Here is a 20,012-nt window from a genome sequence, read left to right on the forward strand (position 1 = left end):
AATTTAGTATCCTGAGAGAAGAAAGGAAAAATCAAGGACCTTCTACAGAATGAAAAGAAAATAGGAAACCTTTAACTTTGCTCCTTACAGGCAGCTGTTATGCTAGCTGGACAACTGACATAGGCACTAGCAACTAAAAGTCATGCTCTGCTCACATACAATAACACAGGGATTATTTGCTTGTTCAACATGGCTGAGTAACCTGTCCTAACAAAGACCATGATAAGGATACTGCTGTGTTCTCTGTTGGCTTTGGTGGTACATGTTTTCATAGAATCATAGTTTTGAAGTGGGGGGGAAAAAGGGATTCATTTACGCTACAACCTAAAGACCATTTATATATAAAACTAAAACACTTTGATGAGAAGAAAAATAATGCCATACAAGATGAGTATCTCTAATGATACTTATCCTGTAGCGCTGTAAACGGATATAACCTAGCTCCTGTAACAAAGTAATTGTCCTTGCATTACCCAGTGTAAATAATACACTTATTTACTCAGTGCACAGGAACAGGACGACATGCATGCTTGATGCTGAAGAAAAGTCTGTTAGTGCCGATTATACTGGAGACTATGTACAAGACTGTTTCTTAAAAGCAAGTTGTGTTTGTTAGATTCCTATAATCTTTTACTCTGAAATGAACAAAATAGCTTGTAGAATTTGCCACCTGCTTTGGTCCTGCCTGAGCATTTTCAAAGATGGAAACTCACATTATCACATAGCTGAGGAAAGGAACCCTTGATATGTAGGTCTGAAGGTACTTAAAGCAGTGTCAAAATCTCTGCTTTGCACTGATTTTCTATGGTGTGTATCCACAAGGAGCTTCCTAGAACAGTACTATGCTACAGAGGAAGGTAATGCAGAAACAAGTGATTCACTGTGTCACACAGGAAACAATCCATGCCACAGAGACAAGTTTTTGATTTTGTCTTATATTTTATTTTCTTTTTATTTGCCAGGCTCTAATTCTGCAACTTTCCCATTTTAATTAAATATATATCACTTACAGGATGTCATGAAGGTACCTCAGAAGGAAATACTTGCAATTAACAGGACAGAGCAGTGACACATCAAATGCACCATATTTATAATAAAAACAGAGTTCTTTATTTCCCTATATATATGTTCCCCCGACCTGGCACTTCTGTCAATAAATCACCCAGTGTGACCATTCACGAAAATAGCATTTGTTTTCTACTTGCACAGCAACAGAGGAAAGCTCTTCTTTCTGCAAATGGGAGAGGGAACCGCCTGTCCTACAGCTTTTAGCTGAAACCATTTTTAAGGGAATTTGGATCTGCATGAATTGAGACAGGCAAGCTCAGTGTTACCCAGTCATGCGAGCACCATGCTTGATATACTGAAGAACAAGCAATACTGAAGAACAAGCACTGTGAAGTACCTGGCAATGGTGAAACGTCCTCCTATTGTGAAGTCCATCAGAAGGTAGAAAAAGTCCCTTTCTCAAGTACGTTTACATATATACAGATGCAAGTCGGCATTAAGTGGTGATTTCCAAAGCGTAGAAGGTGCTTAATGGTTTCTATTCCTTCAAACAAATACTGTGATAACCTTCAGGTGGTGACACGCCTGTGCCCAAGTCACTTCTTGGCACTAGAACTGGTCTCTTCCTTAGACATACTCTGCAAGCGGAATGGTGTTTATTCACATGCTCCATCATTCCACGGAAGAGGTATGAGGCTGCACCACATGCAACCAGCTGGCTAGACAGGGTGCTGTTGAAGGCACCAGAAACAACAGTTTATGGTTCCCAGCACCTTGAAAGAGCACTGAAGATAAAGGCACAGAAATCCAATCATTACTGAAGTAGTTTTCTGCTCAGAAAAATCACCTGGTGATTTTGTGGATATGTACATTACTCACTTTTAAAGGCAAAATGTGAATATTCTTCCAGTTCTGTAAAGAATATTCAAGTTAATGACAAAACTATTAAATATCCTACACATGTTACTGTGCTAGAGGCCAGATCGTGCACCCTTTTCCTTCACATTGGGAATCACTGAGGATGCAGAATTTGATCCTTACATCCTCACAACACCCTTGTGAGGTAGATAGGTACCATAACAACTTTTTTTCAGAATGGGAAAATGAGACAAAAAGAGGTGAATTGACTTGTCTGAGGCTGCACAGCAAATCTGGAAGCAGAACTCAGGTCATGGCTGTAGGTCTCTTCCCTGCAACACACTGCCTTCCCTCCCAACTTCATCTCCAGGGCTGAATAACCAGCATCCATGTACCACTGTCCATGCACCATGTCCAACAATACACCTAGTCCAACAAAAATCTTTCCATAGACTTTTTCTGCTTCAGAAATGACATGAACAGATGCTACAAAACACTTTTCTCATGGGACCTGAATTCCAAAGTACACAAGACAACTTCTGTTGCTATCAGCCAACACAAGCCCTACTATCTGGGCTATATTATTTACAAGGCCTTCGGTCAGAGCCTTTCTCATGCCTCGTCTCCACTTCAGAAGTCTAGAGTTAATTAACAACGTGCATCAGGGGCTACTCCAGGAGCTTCACCATAGGTGTGAAGTCCTATGGTTCACCAGTTGTTTCCAAGCTGTCAATAACAAAGTATTGTTTGGCATGTGAAACCACATCTACCTGCGGCCAAGAGATGGAAAGTCTCCTGGCCCTGCCAGTGCCACAGTGCAAGAAACACAAAGGCAACCTTAATTCATCATTGCCCAAGATATCATCAGAATCATGACCAGCATGGAGTTATGTTATTTCAACCCTCTAAAAGGGTGTCTAAATGCAGTGAGATTTGGGACTGAAAAGAAGGTGATGGAAAACATGGTTGGATGTTGACTTGGAAAGATTTCACCCCATGGCTGAGGCCAGACTAAAATATAATAAACCTTACACTAGATAAGTAACAACAGGTATTTCTCTGTACAGATGCTGACTTTTGGATATATATAGCTGCTAATGAATTGTCAGCCTTGTCTGGGTGCAGTGTTCAATTACAATGATTTAAAAGTACATACCAATGATAAAATAGTTCAAACCATCTGATATAACAGCTTGCCCTCTCTTTATTTAAATTTAGATGAATTCTAAATCTTGATGGTGATTGGAGGTACAATGGATCACTTGATCATACTTGTGAGCCAGACACATGATCCTTAGGGTTGTGAAATTAAACAGCACATTTGATGCCAGCATGATTGGAATGAGTTGGTTCATGCCCGATCTGATGTACGACTCCCAGAAGGTAGCAGACACCTAACACTGGATCTGAAGTGGTGACAAGACTTTATATAGGATTTCAGGCAATGCAGAGTAGGATTAAGGGTCCATTCCTCGTATAAAACATGAATTCTTCATTGCTCACTGGTTAGTTGTGCTGTTTGCCCAGGTTGGAAATGTGTCCAGCTCAAACAAAGGTCTTCCCCATGTGTTGATGGCCAGTGTGACACAGAAGACTCCAATGATGTTCATCACTATTCCAGATCTAACCTGTGAGGACAGAAGTCCAAGCCAACAATAACCAAATAGCAGCACAGCAAAATATGGAAGGACATTGTACACAAAGAAGAAAGAAACACAGTCAAATTAAAGCACAGAAATAGCCACTGCACCCACTACCCTATGTTCTTGCTTAGGTAGAAATACCAGGGAATACACTGTGAAAAGGTGAACAGTTTGCTATACAACAAATCTAGGAGCTGTAAGGGATTCAAAAAGAAGTTGCTCTTATTAGTTAAAGACCAGCTTCTGTGTCCTTCAAGTCTCCAGTTAGCAAACTGATAATATTTGGGTGTTCGGCACAGAACTTGGTACTGTGTGGTCTGGCAGGCAATCAATGGACCAGAGTCTAGGGCAACAGATTGTTACCTTCTGCTTTCAGCTCCAGTGGAAATAAGCCTTTAGCTATACTCACCAAAGCCCCAGAAGACACTGGAAAGCACTGGCTGCATTTTAACCCCTTGGCGTTTAAGAGGCTTTGACTTGTCAGTTTTTAATTTCAATTGGACTGGGCTGTATGTCTGCCAAAGCCTATGAGAAAGGTAATGTTGCTGCATAGATGCAAATCTTTACTACAATACTAATACCACATAAGAGAAGGATGTAAGGTGCTAGTTACTGCCCATATGAGCTTTATGATACTTTGGAAGTGTTAGGCTAAGAAAATTAAACTCTCATCATATTTCAGAATAAATGCAATGGAGAATTTTAGATAAGAGACCATCTTACCATATCCAAAACACGGATGTGGCCATAGGAAAACACTATTGCATTTGGAGGTGTTGCAACAGGTAGCATGAAGGCAAAGGAAGCACTGAGAGTACCAGGCAGCATAACATACAAAGGATGGATCTTGACAGATTCAGCCTGCAGTGTAATGAAGAGAATTATTATACTAGAAGTATAATATATACTAGAAGAAAAAAAGCAAAGAAAATTTTCCAGATCTTCGAGACACACAGGCTCAGTTCATTCCTTGGTATTACACCACCAGAGTAATTTTCAAGCATTTTATTCTGGAATCCACATGTGCTTAAACATAACTTTGGTCTCAATCTCCGTCCCACAGTACTGAAAACAATGCTTGATTTTTTCTTGTTGTTTGTTTTGCTCTATGGTATAATTTGGAGTTCTGGTCAAATTTATCCAGTGATCTTTTCTTTGACCTCAGACCACATTTTTGGAGTGCTTGCCAGGGTAACACAGAGATGGAACTATAATTACAAGACACGTGGAGTAACATTCTCAGACATTACATGAACTTTGTGGGACTCAGAACTGAAGTGACAAATAGATCAGCACCTTTATTGAGATAAATTGATATTTGCCCCCAGCACAAAAAAGGACATGGATGTATTAGAACGAGTCCAAAGGAGGGCCATGAAGATGATCAAAGGGAGGGAGTACCTCTCCTATGAAGAGAGGCTGAGGGAATTGGAGTTGTTCAGCCTGGAGGAGACTCCGGGCAGACCTTATAGTGGCCTTCCAGTACCTAAAGGGGGCCTACAAGAAAGCTGGGGAGGAACTCTTTGTCAGGGACCGTAGTGATAGAACAAGGAGTAATGATTTTAAACTAAAAAAGGGTAAATTTAGGTTAGTTGTTAGGAAGAAATTCTTCACTCAGACAGTGGTGAGGTGTGGGAACAGGTTGCCCAGAGAAGTTGTGGATGCCCCATCCCTGGAAGTGTTTAAGGCCAGGGTGGATGGGGCTTTGGGCAACCTGGTCTAGGATCCATGGCAAGGCGGTTTGAATTAGATGAACTTTAAAGTCCCTTCCAACCCAAACCATTCTATGATTCTATGATAATTTTACATTGATGAAATGATCTAGAATACAGTGGTTGTACTTTCCAAGTTACACAAGAGAATAGCCTGTTTTTTCCTTTGTGCTTCCATTTCAGTTCTGGTCAGAAAAGGTAGCTATTGCATCTGCTTTTAGAGAAGAACTTACCAGTTTTTTCTCCCTAAGGTCTAAAATTGTTCCATCTTAATATGGCAAATTACACATTTCTAATAATCAGGATTACCACTTTATGTATTCTAGTGTAAAATGATGAAGATAAAGGAACTGTCCAAAGGGATGAATAGAAAGTGGTGGATTTTTTGTTAATGTCTTGTTTTTGTGTTTCCAGTTCTGAGTTGATGGTTCAAATACAAAATGACTGGAAGTAATTGATGTTTGGTGATCTGTATTAAAAAAGTGACTCTCACTTCACTTTCTCTAGGGCCAAGGGACACTTCTCATGGCAGGCTTGAACTGGCTTCCTTTTCAGTGAGGTTGCTGTTGGATAGGCATCCTGAATTAGCTTCTTCCCCCAAGAAGTTGGTTTCTCCAGCTTCAGGCAAATGGATAGTGTAAATTGGATAAAATTTGCATTCCTACTGCCTATAAGTTTATGATGCTCTAAGCATAGCAGTGATGCTAGGGTCATAAATTTGATTTTGCCTACCAACACCAGATAAAGTCACTGTCCGTTATGGTACACTGTCAAATGGATTGCTTCATTACTGAGTTTCAGATTAACATTAGAGCAACACTCAAGACGGTAAATACGATATTGTTTTGCCACTAGAGACTGACAGTTTACCCCTAATCTCCCAGTTGATAGGATAGCAAGATGGAAGTAATCTTACCATGGATGAAAAGACAGGTAGGAAGAGGGCGGCTGTGGCAACATTACTGGTGCATTCGGTGAAGACAGCTATAATAAGCGAAAGTACTGTTGCAATGGCCCAGGGTGGAATAGATCCTAATGGAGTCATCTGATGACCCAGCCAAGCTGAGAGCCCAGAGTTCTGACAAGAAAAATGTTCTTTGATGAGGCTTAGAACCCATAGCTCATGAACAGAAAACTCATGTTATGTGTAATGTTCTTAACATATAATGCTAAATGATTACAAATGATTCCTGAATTATATAAATACCACCCACAAAAGTACAGAGTTCTGTCATAAACACTAAAGGGATTTCCTTGCCAACTACGCTAATACTCAGCCCCACTTTCCTGATTTTCCTGGAACACAAATACTTGCTCACACTTTGGTTACAAAATTAAATTTTCTGCTAAACAGAAACAATTATTGCTGAGACTACTGCAAATACTTAAATCAGTCACTCACAAGATTCCTAGCACGCGTTGCTAGTGTGTCTGAAGATAATAATGCTGTATGAGTGCTATATTATAAGAATACAGACAGCAATTGATTCAGACAGATTACAAAGCCTTCATGGCTTCTAATGCCCCAGAGCTTTAATAATGTATGCATGTATGATGAATGTAGATGAATGTAACAGTCCAGAGCTTTAATTTACCCCATGGCTTAAAAACTGCCTAGCCACAAAACTTAGATCTGAATACGACCTTCCTCAAAGCATGTCATTGTTGATATCTAAGGTTTTGATTTAGATAAGTCTTAGTAGCGATGAAGTAAAAAGCATGGCTTGACTCAAGATTTGTTCTTGTTTTTGGAATTCAGTCACCTTTACTATGAATTTATGAGCATAGGATCAAACCATGGGCTTATGGAGTGCAGTATATTGCCTGGCAACAGCCACTGACAAGAGACTGAAGAAACCCCACTGTATACAGTTTTGGAAAATATCTACTCACAATGATTTTTCCTAACCAGTTCAGAAATGGTTTGGTTTAAATCTGAAGTTATTTATCCTTTAAACAAACCTCAAATGGTTCTGGAAATCTTACAAGTGTTATTTATACTTCTATTTTTTCTAACCAGGGATGGGATTGGGATGACAACACAAATAAGAAGGACTGTTCTTCTGGTCTGTCCAGTCAACGAAGATCCCCAACGAACATCTTCATCTTGAGCCCTTTCAGGGCTCAGATAAATTAGAGAAACTTGGCCAATGCACACAAGTTCCTGAAAAAGAGGCACAAATATTCACCTTTCCTCCCATTTTTTGCTAATTTGGATCTACCTCCATATCTGAACATCTCCACTGGGTTTGGCTTTGGGTGCATGCCCAGTAATACATGACAAGATAACAAACCAGGGAAGTCCACCTTTGAGTCAGAGAAAAACAGATGTCAGAACATACTGCGCTTGCATCTGCCAAAGCAAAACCTCCTCCCAGCAACAGCACAATGCTCCAGGGCATCTTCCTCTGAACCACATTCCAATCCAGCAGCGGGGCTGGTAAAAATGGCTTTTTTATATCTAAAATGAGAAATCAAAAGCAGAATACGTTTCAGCAGAGTGAAGACATTTTGTCTCCAGTTCTATAAGATACTAGGGAAAGGTTCATCAGGCAGAGGTATATTACTGAGAAACCTACACAAGTCAGGGTAAGGGTAACATATATGAACAGTGAGCATGCTCCAGCCCTGCCCAAGAAGTGAGGGAGGTGAGCTACCCTGAAGAACTGCATGCAAATCCAATGTATGTTTCTGCCATGTTAGCTGGAGCTGGGTGACTTTCACAGTGTTACAACACCCCTTTTAAATACCTTCTTCAGTCTGTTCAGGGTCAGACATGCTTGAATTCCAGCCTACGAATTTGGGTTTGGTAGCAGGAAGGATGAACAATAGCAGGGCAATAAACACAGCAGGAACAGAATCAGTGATATACCTAAAGAAGAAAAGATAGCTTAGAAAATAAAACATCTTTCTTCTAGACTGTGGCTGCCTTCCAGCATTGCAATCACTGTTCCTTGCCATTCTGTTTGGGGTTTATACATTAGCAAAATACGTCATTAGTTCATGACTGAGGTGTCTCAGATCTATCACAGCACAAACGCAGTAATAAATGAAAACAGCTATAATACATACTAATAATCAAAATCATGATGAAATCAGATGAAAATGGCTCCTGGGGACAGGGTTCCTTCTTTGTGGGCAAGCCAAGATTCAAAGATTATGTTCTAATGACTTACAAGGAAATGGCCTGAATGATTATCCCATCACACATTTTATATTCTTAATTTGCCACATACTGTATGTGAAGAAGCTATTGAAAGCAACGAATCAATTTCCCAGTGGTTTCTACATATGCTGTTGTTTAGAGATAATAATGAATACTTATATAACACCACCGCTGATTGGAACTCATACAAACAAAATGCTAATGTGTGCTTGAAAATGACAGAGACCAGCACTGCAGAATTTCCTTTTCCTTTAGGAGGTTCAGCTTGCTCCATATCCCAGTCTCCAGCCTTCACTGCAGTACAAACTGTCAAGTGATATATCAGTTGATAGTCTTATGTGTGTGAGAGAGGATCCAGCCCAGCAAACATGAATTCAGATACAGTTGGAATCAATCAAAACGGTATCTAAGAGCAGGGGAATTTGATTCAAAACGGGGAGGGTACAGGGTGAAAAAAAAACCAGAACTTACTTTTCTCCATCTGGGAAGAGCCTGCTGGCCCAGCCTTTTACAAAGCCTGGGTGTCTGGAAAACCACAAGAGAACCAGCAAAACAAACATGATAAGGACATTGAATTCAGCATAAGAGATAGGGCCTAATTTCTTCATTTCTGCTTTCAGCACGTTGTATGCAGCTTTTTCTTTAGCAGTTCTCTCTGTCCCACAGCCCCAGCTTTTTTTAAAGCTTTAAGAAAAAGGAAGAAGAAAACATTGTAAGTATTAACACATTAGAAGGATTTAACATGCTTGCCACTCTGAAGCTGTTCCTTCTGGGGAGAGACACAGACTAAAGGAGAGGCCAGAAACAAAGAAGTGACAACGGTGTTGAAGTGTTTCATATGGACATGTCAGTTCTCACAGAACAATGGGGTGTATGAATGGATATGTCTCTGTCCAGTTTGGAGCAACCTAGTATAAAAAACTCAGTTTTGAATCAAGGGCAGCAAAACATAGGCTAGCTCTTCTAGGACCTAAATTCTCAGATTTTAAATTGAAAAAGGCAATTCTGCCTGAACATTAAGACTGCCTAGCACTTTTGGCTTAGCTTGAATCCCCCCAAACATAAAGGTTTCCAAATCTTAAAAGTTGCTGTGAAATGGAACTGCTCTCTTTTATAGCATGAATAACTTGTTGGTGCATTCATTTTATCCAGAAACTTTTCAGTGATCTGCATTAGCTAAGTGGTTTACACAATATCACATAGTTAAATACATACTTGAGTCCCATGAAGGAGCACTGTAGCCAAAGCCAAGCTAGTACCAACATCAGAATCATGTTTGGGAATGCAAACCCAAACCAGGAAGCAAAATTCACAATATCATTATTGTTGGGATATAACCTGAAAAAACAAATGCTTTCTGTATTAATACCAAAACATTTAGTACTCTACCCTCCCTCTAATATACCCTAGTGCTAATTAGACATGTAAATCCAGGACAACCATTACAAGTAATCATAGACAACATCCACAGCTTAACTGAAGTTAATAGGAAGGCAGACCTGGGTTTCAGAGCAGAACTTAAACAATCCTCTTAATTTTCTCTGCATTCTACTCTAAAGAAGACAGGAACAGATGTTGGTATTTTAGGTCTCAGTAAGACAAGCACTGCTGAAAGGTCTCCCGCATGTTCTGGGTATCTTTCACTTCCAAAATGTCTGCTCATTTATGCCATGACAGGATGTTTTTTCCTCCTCCCCATTAATAACTATAATAGGAGAGAAAGCATTGTCTTCTTCTGAAATTAATAGCTGCACTTCTGCCCACTTCAATAGAAGACAAAGTTGCTACTTAGCTTAAAAGACTGAAGCCAAAGTTTTAAGAACAGCAGCTTTTTGTTATTCCCTGCATCTACCAATAATGACTGCAGGACAAATAGCAAAAGCAAATTTCCAGCTGGTTGTTAAAATCAACAGATAATGAGAAGACTTAATGCTATGTTCTTCTCAAGCTCTTCACTGCAGTTGCCCTAATCATATGCTGCATTTTAATTGAAAAAGAGGAGGCAGAAGAACCACTATCTCATATCTCATAAGTTTCTCAGGAAACTTATAATACCAGCACGTACCTACCTAAAAAAGGGCGGAGCAGAAAAAAGATACCCTTCACTTCATACACATTTCTCACTTTCAGTTCATCAGTTGGTTATTGCTTAGAGTTTGCAACTGAAAGTGTCAACTATGACTTTAGTCTGTTGGCACAGAAACAGTAAAGTAGCAAAAGTAAAGAAACAGCAAGAACGACTTACTGATTCATCTGGCCTTTCAATACCATGTTTGGTCCTGTTCCAGTGAGTGTTGCAGTTCCTCCAATGCTGGCAGCGTAGCATACACAAAGTGTCATTCCCTTACATATACGTTTCTTCATTTTCTTTTCCTCAGAAGATCTGGGGTCATCAGGGACTTGTCCATTGCTTATGACTAGACACAAAGAACATGACTTGCTCAGGTACAGTTAGGGAGGCAGAAAGTTCAGGACCAGGTCTGCAGGCTCAGTGCTTCCAGTTTTCGTATGCCTCATTTTAATTGAAAAACAAAAAAACAAACAAAACAACAAACAAACAACACAGAGATATGTCCCTAAATATTTCAGACTTGAGTTCATGAGGGGCTGAGGAGAGAGGTTGACAATTTGGCTCCACATGACCCAAGGATGCTGTTTTTCATCTTGGTGCCACAGTTTCTCAAAAGCAATTCCCTACCTCACAGAGGGGCTTACCATCACCCAGATATTGTAGTCACTGGAACCCTTTCAACATCACAGTAAGAATTCAACTAGCTTTAACAGCTGTGAATATGGGTGAAAAAGCCCACCCCAAACAAAATTCTAGCCTGACACAACTGTTAAGGTTAATACATTACATCAGTTTACATCAAGTGTGAAATTTTGCTGCTGTGTTCATTATTCTCTGAGGTTAACAATCTAATCATGAAGTCTGACTGGACTAATTATGTGAGACAATGTATTTAGAACAATTACAACCAATTCAACAATACCAAAGGGTATTCTTCACATACATTTGTCACCTTTCTTGCATGTTAGGGATAAATTAGCAAAGCCAAGCAGTTCCTTCTAAGAGAACAGAAATCCATCAAAATTATTTTCTCTAGTCTTACCACAGAAGTTCATTTTTGAGACTCAAGAATCAACATTAAAAACAACATTTGTAAACATGAAATATTAACTTAATACAACTGTTTGGATGCTAGAAATGAGCAAACTTAGAGAGCACTGTGTGGCTGAGTAGCATTCTCTTGGGCTTGCAAGTCTTACATAAACACAGTGCCTGAGCTTTGCACAGTAATAGTGCATTGTCCCATCACTAGTGAGGTAAGAAATTAAACAACCAAAAGGCAGAGAGCACTGTTGTATCTAATTTACATTTCCGAAGTCCAGACAAATATGCCAGTTGTGAGTTAATATCTTAACAGGGCAATGACTGGCACATGTGAACTACCTTCTTCTACACTGGGTCTTCCACAGACATATAAGCTAGAAAATGGACATGATGTGTCCCAGGCAGAAGGCTTGAAGTGTGGGGACAGGCTTGAAGTGTGGGGACTACCAACATTTGCGCTCATGCTTGCACACAGTCACACAGGGAATCGTGGCAGATCAACATGCTAATTCAGTGAAATCACATCTCCAAGAAAATCCCCAAGAAAATCCTTCCTCCTCTGAAAGAGAAAGGTACCACAGATTTGATATTTAATAGCATTTCATAATATAGCCCTCTGTACCAGCACAATGGAACAGTCAGATCAGAGGAACTGAATATGTGTGTAAGTGTGTCAAATGAAACCTACAGCAGAAACACAGAAGTGATAGAAGAACCTTGTTGAGTCAAGCACCAGGGTAAGATCACACTAAAGTGTTCCAAAGAGTAGTTTGTCTACCAGGAGTCAAATGATGCCAGCTCTTTCCATGTATCTTTTCAAGTATTTCTCCTTTTTCTCCCTATCTCCACATTCAATCTGCTCAACAAATGAGTATTTATTACCCCACAACCAAAACAGATAGAGTTTGCACAATTTTTTTCAAACATTCCTACATGTCTTAGACTCTGAATACCACTGATAATTACAAGATTTAGAAAGTGTGATGCTGGGGTGGGTGGAAGATATTTCCCAGAAGGTATGCTTTTTACTTCCCTGAGCAGGCCATTAGTTCCAGGGAAACCACAGGTGGATGAGCCCAGCTTGAAGGAAAGAACATAACAGTCTGCACGGGATCTAGCACTAAGCATAACAAAATGACAGCCACCAAAATTGGTAAACATTTTGGAAAACCTGCATGTCATGCATTTAGAAGCTTTCAGTCATGTGAACATCCTCTTTCCTTGAAAAAGGTCCTTCTTGGACAGAGAGTTCTGAGTGTAACAAGTTAACTCATTCCTTAGCAGGCCCTTACCCTGCACTGAAGTGGGATCTGATACATTCTTTTCCTGCAGCTCAATCACTGTATTTGTTTGCCCGGTTGCTTGTTCCATCATGGTCACATCATATTCTGTGTTATCCATTTGCTCCAGGACAGCCTGGACAATGGGAACCATCATAGCAGTGGTGGCTGTGTTACTTATCCACATGGACAGGAAAGCAGTGACTATCATAAATCCCAACATGAGGCTGAAAGAGAAATAGGCAGATGAGAAAAGAGGAAAAAACTGAGACTGTTAGGCTCTGTAGTCACTGTAATTTTGAGAGCAGAGTCCAGACAGGGATGTGTGTAGCCTCCAATAATACAAAGCAGGGCTAGATTCCCTCCTAGCTCTGCCACCCTCAGTGAAGGAATCCCAGAAAGGCATTTAGTTCTCTGGTCTGTGCATGATTAAGTCTGAATCATCTTGTCTCCAGTGGCGAGCACCTAGAATTTATCCAGATTAAAAAATTTAAATGGCAGTTCTGTAAGAGTGAACCGTAAGTGTTGTTTCCCTGGTTATTGGTATTAGGATTGTAAAATGTGCTTTCGGATCTTGTAAAATTGGCTTTTGTATGTAGATGCAAAGTAATGGGTACTGGATGCTCTTCACCACCACCATCTTTGCTAGACTTATTGTAGCCACAGAACTGGCACCACTTAAGCATGCCAGAATGAGGATATGGCTTTTAGATGATGACCATGTCTCCATTCACAGAGATGGTGGTGGGGACCACAGATGGCTTGGGGTCATGATAAAAGGATTTCACATGAACTGTGAATGCCAGCACATACAATAATATGTCATATGGGTAACAATAGCACAGGTGCTCTTGGACTTACAGCTTCACGGCTTTACAGAGATTCTGACTAAAACAAGAAGCAAGGGTACGATTTATCTCACCTGACTGCAGACATGAACAACCCAGGTACTTTGATTCCACTCAAACACTTACTACTTTGCAGTTGATGGGCAATTCTTGGGCATGAATCATCTGCCCTACTGTAGATAACAGCTTCTCTCTTTTTGATGACAACAGCCACAGTCTAGCTATTTCAATAAGAAGTGAATGCCTGTTTTTGGAAAATTGAATTCCACCTGTACAGTGTCATCCAAGGATCAAACCATGGACTCAATGTGAAATGTAAGACACTATAGAGTCAGGGGCTGACATGGATATAGAAGTATTTTCAACCCATTCAAGTCATTTAGCAGTCTTGCAGTCACAGGTGTCCTCCCATGAGCCTGTGTTTTGGCTAAAGGACAAATAAACCATTCATGCAGACAGACTTCACCTCTGGAAACTCTACAAGTACAGCAAAAGAGGTTCTTGGAGCTTCCCTTCTCTGCTGACTCTTACACCATTCCTAGGTATCTGCTAAATTGACACAGGCAAGGAAGAGGTAATGTAATGTTCTTACAGTGCAGGCTTCACCCCAAGAATCAGCAGGACCCTTAGTGCAATCCTTTTGTGAAGATTCCACTGTTCAACAGAAATTGCAACAATCAGCCCTCCAACAAAGAGCATGTTTGTGTCATTTAGATACTGCAAGCACACCTGTAAGACAGAGAAGATAGGTCAGGGACCCAAATGTAGCCTATTGCTACTAGCTTCACTAGTACATGTTGCCTTCCACCCTCTCAAAGACATTTACTGCACCAGGCTCCATCCCAACATTGACAGAAAGAATAGTCACAGCGTCAGCTACCTCCAGTTTCTGGAAACCTTAATCCTCTGTTTCCCTCCCAGAAAGCTGTGCAGAGGAAAAGGATCTGGGGGTGTTGGTTGATGCTTGCCTGAACGTGAACCAGCAGTGTGCCCAGGCGGCCAAGAAGGCCAAGAACATCCTGGCTTGTATCAGGAATAGTGTAGCCAGCGGGACCAGGGAGGTGATCGTCCCCCTGTTCTCAACTCTGGTGAGGCCGCACCTTGAGTACTGTGTTCAGCTTTGGGTCCCTCAGTACAAGAAGGACATTGAAGCCCTGGAGCACGTCCACAGAAGGGCTACAAAACTGGTGAAGGGTTTGGATCACAAGTCCTATAAGGAGAAGCTGAGGGAACTGGGATTGTTCAGTCTGGAGAAGAGGAGGCTAAGGGGAGACCTCATTGCTCTCTACAACTACCTGAAAGGCAGGTGTGGGGAGCTGGGGGTCGGCCTCTTCTCACAGGTAATTAGTGATAGGACTAGAGGGAATGGCCTCAAGTTGTGCCAGGGGAGGTTTAGGTTGGAAATTGGGAGACATTTCTTGTCAGAAGGAGTAGTTAGGCATTGGATCACGTTTCCAGGGAGGTGGTGGAGTCACTGTCCCTGGGAGCATTTAAGGAAAGGTTGGATGTGACGTTTAGGGACGTGGTTTAGTAGGCAATACTGGTGGAAGGGGGATCGTTGGGCCAGATGATCTTGGAGGTATTTTCCAACCTTAATGATTCTATGATTCTAAGCGCTTAACTAGAAATAGCAGTTTCCTAAAAGACTGGTAGGGACTCAAAGTATTATGTAGACACCAGAGATACTAAACTCCAAAATAGGTTTACCAGCACCTTTAACACCCACACCCATCCTTACCAGCTGGCTGGCCAGTAGTAAACCTAAATACAGTCTCTCTGCCTTGGGCTAAAGCACCGCCCTTCTGCTAGCACAAACGGTCAATTATCCTTTCGCAGAATGAGCTTTGGAGGGGACACAGTGTACTTGCTGGCATTATGCTGTCTACCATCTCAGAGGAAGTTTGTTTCGTGCATTTCAAAATCTCCCAGAGGATATGTCAGGAACGCTCTCTAATGGGATGGATTATGAACACATAAGCTGCTGGTACTAGTGTGATGTTCTCCAGCAGGATCCAAGCCCAGAGAAGGACATTTCCCTCTACCATCCCCAGTCCCCCTCTCCCCGCCTTCTCCCCTTAACATCTTGGGCAAATATGTAGTTATTTCAGCATTTTCCCATACCAGAACCCAACTTCCTGCTTAACATGTTCAAAACCAGCATAACAGAAGTGGAGTGCTTTCCTATCAGGCTTGTTTGGTACATATCAATGGGGGATCAGAGCAATGGATTTCCCTTTTCCAGATATGGATTGAGCAGGAACTATTCCTTACTGATTTAGAGCTCTGAACTCCAAGCAGAGGGAAAAATACCACTGGCATGAGGGAAGTAACAGCCAGTGGGATAACTTCAGTGCACCAGTACACAGCCATGATGATGATGATATATGCACATTTGGCCTCCTGCAACACAATGGAAGATGTATTTAAGAAAAAAAAATACAAAAAAAACCAGCAATCCTAAACTTACAGATAAGAAAAACATTGCCATATTTTATAAGGGGACCAAACATTCCATTGTCTCTAGCCTAACAAGTTATGCAGAAATGGGTAGGAGGGACATGAGGATTTAAATTTGTACATTTTAAGTCTTGCTCAGAAGTCACTTGCATAAAAAGATCTTTTTGACTATGGTGTTTTTTATAATGCATCCACATAAAATGTTGGGCATGAAAAACAAACAAACAAACAAACAAACACCTTCTACAGCTAGGTACATAGTTTGCAGTGTGCAGTTACCTCTTGGCAGTTGAGGTAAGCAGATTTCACATCCAGGAGCCAAGAATTTTTAATAGTGTTTGGAGAACTGGGCATTTCTATTTTTAGTTAACTATTTTTAAATGTATGGCTGAATTTCCTAGTGTGGATGAGTAGATTTTCTGAAATTCACATTTATTTGAAGTGTGCCTAGTAACATGCCTGAGCCAAGAAACTATATCACTGAACAATTTAAAAGTTCTTAGGTAACTCTCTTACAATTTTTTTATTTTTTATTTTTTTTGGGGGGGGGGAGTGGTAGGAATGGCTAAGGACATATGAGGTATCAACTTGCTTTCCCAAGTCATACTGTTCCTATCTAGTAAGGGGATTCCCTAGCTTAGAAATGTTGTAACATTTTTTTATACAGTTGGTCAGGTATTTCCGTAACCTGGCTTTCCTTGTTTGTACTTTCGAAATTGTTAGGAGAAGTAAACATTCATAAGTCTACAGTAAACAGCATTGTAAAGCTTGAGTCAAAGTGTTCTGTTCAGAATTTGCTCATATTTAGAGTATGTGTTTATAGGATCCGATTCTAATGCACAAATGGGACTTTATTGCAAAAATAAATGAGGTTTCAGTGACATTTTAAAATTGCTGTAGGGTTATATTTATAAATATTATAAATAGGAGTGTGCTTTCCGCTTTCCTTTTTTTTTTTTTTTTTTTTTTTTTAAGGAAAGAACAGCTTAGGAACCAGAGAACAGTCTTTGCAGGCAATTTTCTTTTTTCTTTTTTTTTTTTTCAGATTTAGAGGAGATTAATTACAGCACAAGTTTTGAGAGAAATGTTTTTTTTCAGAGACTAGAAGCTATCAGATAGATCCTATTTAAGTCTCTTTCCTTAATGAATACAAAGTGAGCTCATGATACCATTTAAGCTGTACAACAGTAACTAAGTGCTAGAACTAACTGTGGTTAATTTGTTGCCAGTATGAAAGACATGTAAACAACCGTAAGAGAACATTACTTCGAATAAAACTCACAATACTGAAGAAACTGGTTTTGTACAGTGGACAGTAAATAATTTACATGAAGTTCAAAAACACAGCCATACTTATAAATTAACTTCCACACTTGCAGCCAATTCAAACAACTGAAGATTTGGAATTAAATAAGTATCTGTATCTACATCTATATATGTCTGTGATTTATGGGAATGGTCACAAAATGTTTCTTTGGTCTCTGGATAGTCCACAGCAAAAACAATGACCTGCCTTCTCACTGAGAGCTGGAAAAGCAGTCACTGATGGAAATGTTACTCTCCCATTGTGAAATATTGTACTTTTCCCAGATAAGACTTATGACACAATATTCCTACAATTACTGGAAAACTGAAAAGGAACTCTGTTTGGGGGGGAAATTATCTTTCCTAGTATTGATCATAGTAGAAATTCCTTTCTGTAAAGCACGGGCATTCAACTGAACCGCAGACCTGATACTGCTTAGACAGGTAAACCAGAAGTGCTGGCAATTTTGCTTATAAATGTGCATGATGTTTTTCCATATTTTAAAATACACTGAGCAATACAGATGACTCAGAAGAAAGACTGGTTTTAGCCCTGGAATAGACTCTATAGCTCTAGTAGGCTAGAATACTGTGAACAGAGGTTTCACATTTTGTCAAGAATGCTACAAGGTATTAAAGACAAAAGTCTTCAGTGGGTTATTCCAATTTTAGGCATGTGTAACTGCTCTGAAATCAAAGGAGTAGTGCCAACCCCATCGCTGGAGTAAGATGGATGTGAACTTCAGTATATTGTGTGTGAAACCGTCTTATGATCACTGCACATGGTGCATGGCTTCTTACTGCACCATTGGATGAAGAATGACACTCACCAACACTCCTTAGAGTATCTCTGAGCCTCAGCAGCAGAACTAGAAAACCCAGAAGTCCTGTATTTCAGTCCACTGCCAGTCATTTCTCGATAACCTGGGATGCAATTCTACTTGTCCAGGCCAGCTACTTATCTTTGGGCTGAAAAGAATTGCATCTAATTCGCAAGATGGGTTGGGTCTGTGGGAGGCCCAGGTCCTGGCCCTGGCCCATCCCTTTGGATGAATGGATTGGCACTGGGCTCCCATCTCAGGGCTTCTGCAATGAAGATCACTTGGGAGCAGAAGCTGTAAAACACGTCCCTGAGACCTACGGGTGGAGGACTGAGGTCCTTTCTGAGCTGCATTGAAATTCCTCTGGGGCAGGGTGGCATGAAGAAGATGTTTCAGCATACCGTCAGGGAGTAAAGTGCCCCGGTGGGCATCAGCCACTGCTCGCTCCGGGGGCGAGCGACGATGCATCGAGGGTAGACCTGGCGTGCAGCGCTGCACCGCTTGCCGGGTGCCGGGCCCCACACGAGCCGGGCAAGCAGGCTGGGCGCCCAGCACTCCTGGGCAGCGCCGGTGCGGCTGGCTGGGACGGGGCTCGGGGCAGCCCGGCCCGGACCTGGGGGCAGGAGGGCGGGCTCCGTCGGGCAGCAGGGCCCGGACCCGGGGGACCGCGCTCCCTGCCTGAGCCCCGCAGGCACTTACCCGTGTGGGCACAGTGACCGGCAGCGGCAGCAGCAGCAGCGGCGTGAAGAAGAGGATGGCGAAGGACCGGTACCTCAGCAGGGGCCGCAGGCACGTCGGGGCCATCTTCTGCGGGGAGACACGGTCAGGGCGCGAGCAGGAGCGGCGCCCGCCGCCGCCGCCTTAAGTACGGGGCGGCGGGGCCGCGGCGGGAGGGACATGGCGGGGGGCGACGCGACCCGCCCGCGCCCTGCCGGGGACACCGGGCCCGCCCGCGCCCTGCCGGGAGCCGCCTCCGCCCTGCCTGGGCCGGGCCTCCGCGTAGCGGTGCCGACGCGGATCCGGGGCGAGCGAGCCGGCGGATGAGAGCTGCCGGTCTGGCGCCAGCTCAGCACCCCCGGCCGGCGCCCGCCCTGCCGACCCGGGGGCGGCCCGGCCGTGCGGCGTCCCCGGCACCCCCGGGACAGCCGGCAGCAGCCCTGGAGGACGCGGGAGCAGGTGCCCGCGTCCCCGACCGACAGACACCTGGGAGATCTCGGCCCGGTCTAGAGCCAGGGGGCTCGCTCCACCCTACGGGCTCCGGTCCATAACAAGGGGCCTTTCCCCTTCCCTTGTTCCTCACGTCCATCTATCTCTGCACTGCTTCTTGCAGACACTGTGAACGAGGAGAGATACTCGATGGCCGCCTATCGCGTTTCCGCCCCAGCCGGGAAAAAGTTTTCTCCACGTTCATAGTGCTCACAGTGCTTGCCAGTGACCACAGATTCTCTTAACACACGTTAACCGTGGGACCAAAATGCTGACCCAGGCTTCTCTCAGGTGCTCTGGCTGGTGGTGCTGATGGCAAGGGAGGGTCATCTCTCACTCATTTACGTGGCGGGGAAGAACGGAGCTCCCTTGGGGAACTGGAGAGTTAAACCTGCAGGGGGGTCTCCCCAAAACATAGGTCTGTGAAGGCTTGCATGCATGGCTGTGTTTCACTGCCTATTATTTTGTGAGGGACTGTGTGTCTGTGATCCAAGTTAAAAATAACACAGACTGGTTAATTTGAAAGGTTATTTTCAATATGTGTCGTTTCAGAGATTTGGTCTGCAGTATAGCCACAGAATCGGAAGCGAGGG

General features: G+C 42.3%; 1 protein-coding gene across 3 annotated transcripts; it reads right to left on the reverse strand.

Moving 5' to 3' along the window:
• Positions 1–919: 919 nt before the first annotated feature.
• Positions 920–19,367, reverse strand: SLC13A5 (solute carrier family 13 member 5). 3 transcript variants are annotated; one of them, XM_083805971.1, is made up of 12 exons: positions 18,913–19,367; positions 15,902–16,030; positions 14,223–14,359; positions 12,795–13,009; positions 10,633–10,804; positions 9,603–9,725; positions 8,859–9,071; positions 7,972–8,093; positions 7,564–7,682; positions 6,138–6,299; positions 4,233–4,370; positions 920–3,494 (listed from the first exon to the last, which is right to left on the reverse strand). In XM_083805971.1, exons 1-12 carry the CDS (start codon positions 19,015–19,017, stop codon positions 3,366–3,368), a joined length of 1,764 nt encoding a protein of 587 aa, XP_083662097.1. In that variant the 5' UTR covers positions 19,018–19,367; the 3' UTR covers positions 920–3,365. The 3 variants fall into 3 exon arrangements, with proteins under 3 accessions (XP_083662097.1, XP_083662099.1, XP_083662098.1); XM_083805973.1 differs by lacking the exon at positions 15,902–16,030 and having other exon boundaries at positions 18,913–19,170; XM_083805972.1 differs by lacking the exon at positions 9,603–9,725 and having other exon boundaries at positions 18,913–19,170.
• Positions 19,368–20,012: the final 645 nt, after the last annotated feature.

This window comes from Anser anser (assembly GCF_964211835.1).
Source record: "Anser anser genome assembly, chromosome: 20".
Classification (NCBI taxonomy): domain Eukaryota; kingdom Metazoa; phylum Chordata; class Aves; order Anseriformes; family Anatidae; genus Anser; species Anser anser.

Coding starts and splice junctions, on each gene's coding strand:
- SLC13A5 (XM_083805971.1), bottom strand. CDS start 19,017: ATGGCCCCGACGTGCCTGCGGCCCCTGCTGAGGTACCGGTCCTTCGCC. Junction 9,072..9,602: donor TGCTCCTTCATGGGACTCAA/GTATGTATTTAA, acceptor TTTTTCTTAAAG/CTTTAAAAAAAGCTGGGGCT. Junction 3,495..4,232: donor ACATCCGTGTTTTGGATATG/GTAAGATGGTCT, acceptor CTGTCCTCACAG/GTTAGATCTGGAATAGTGAT.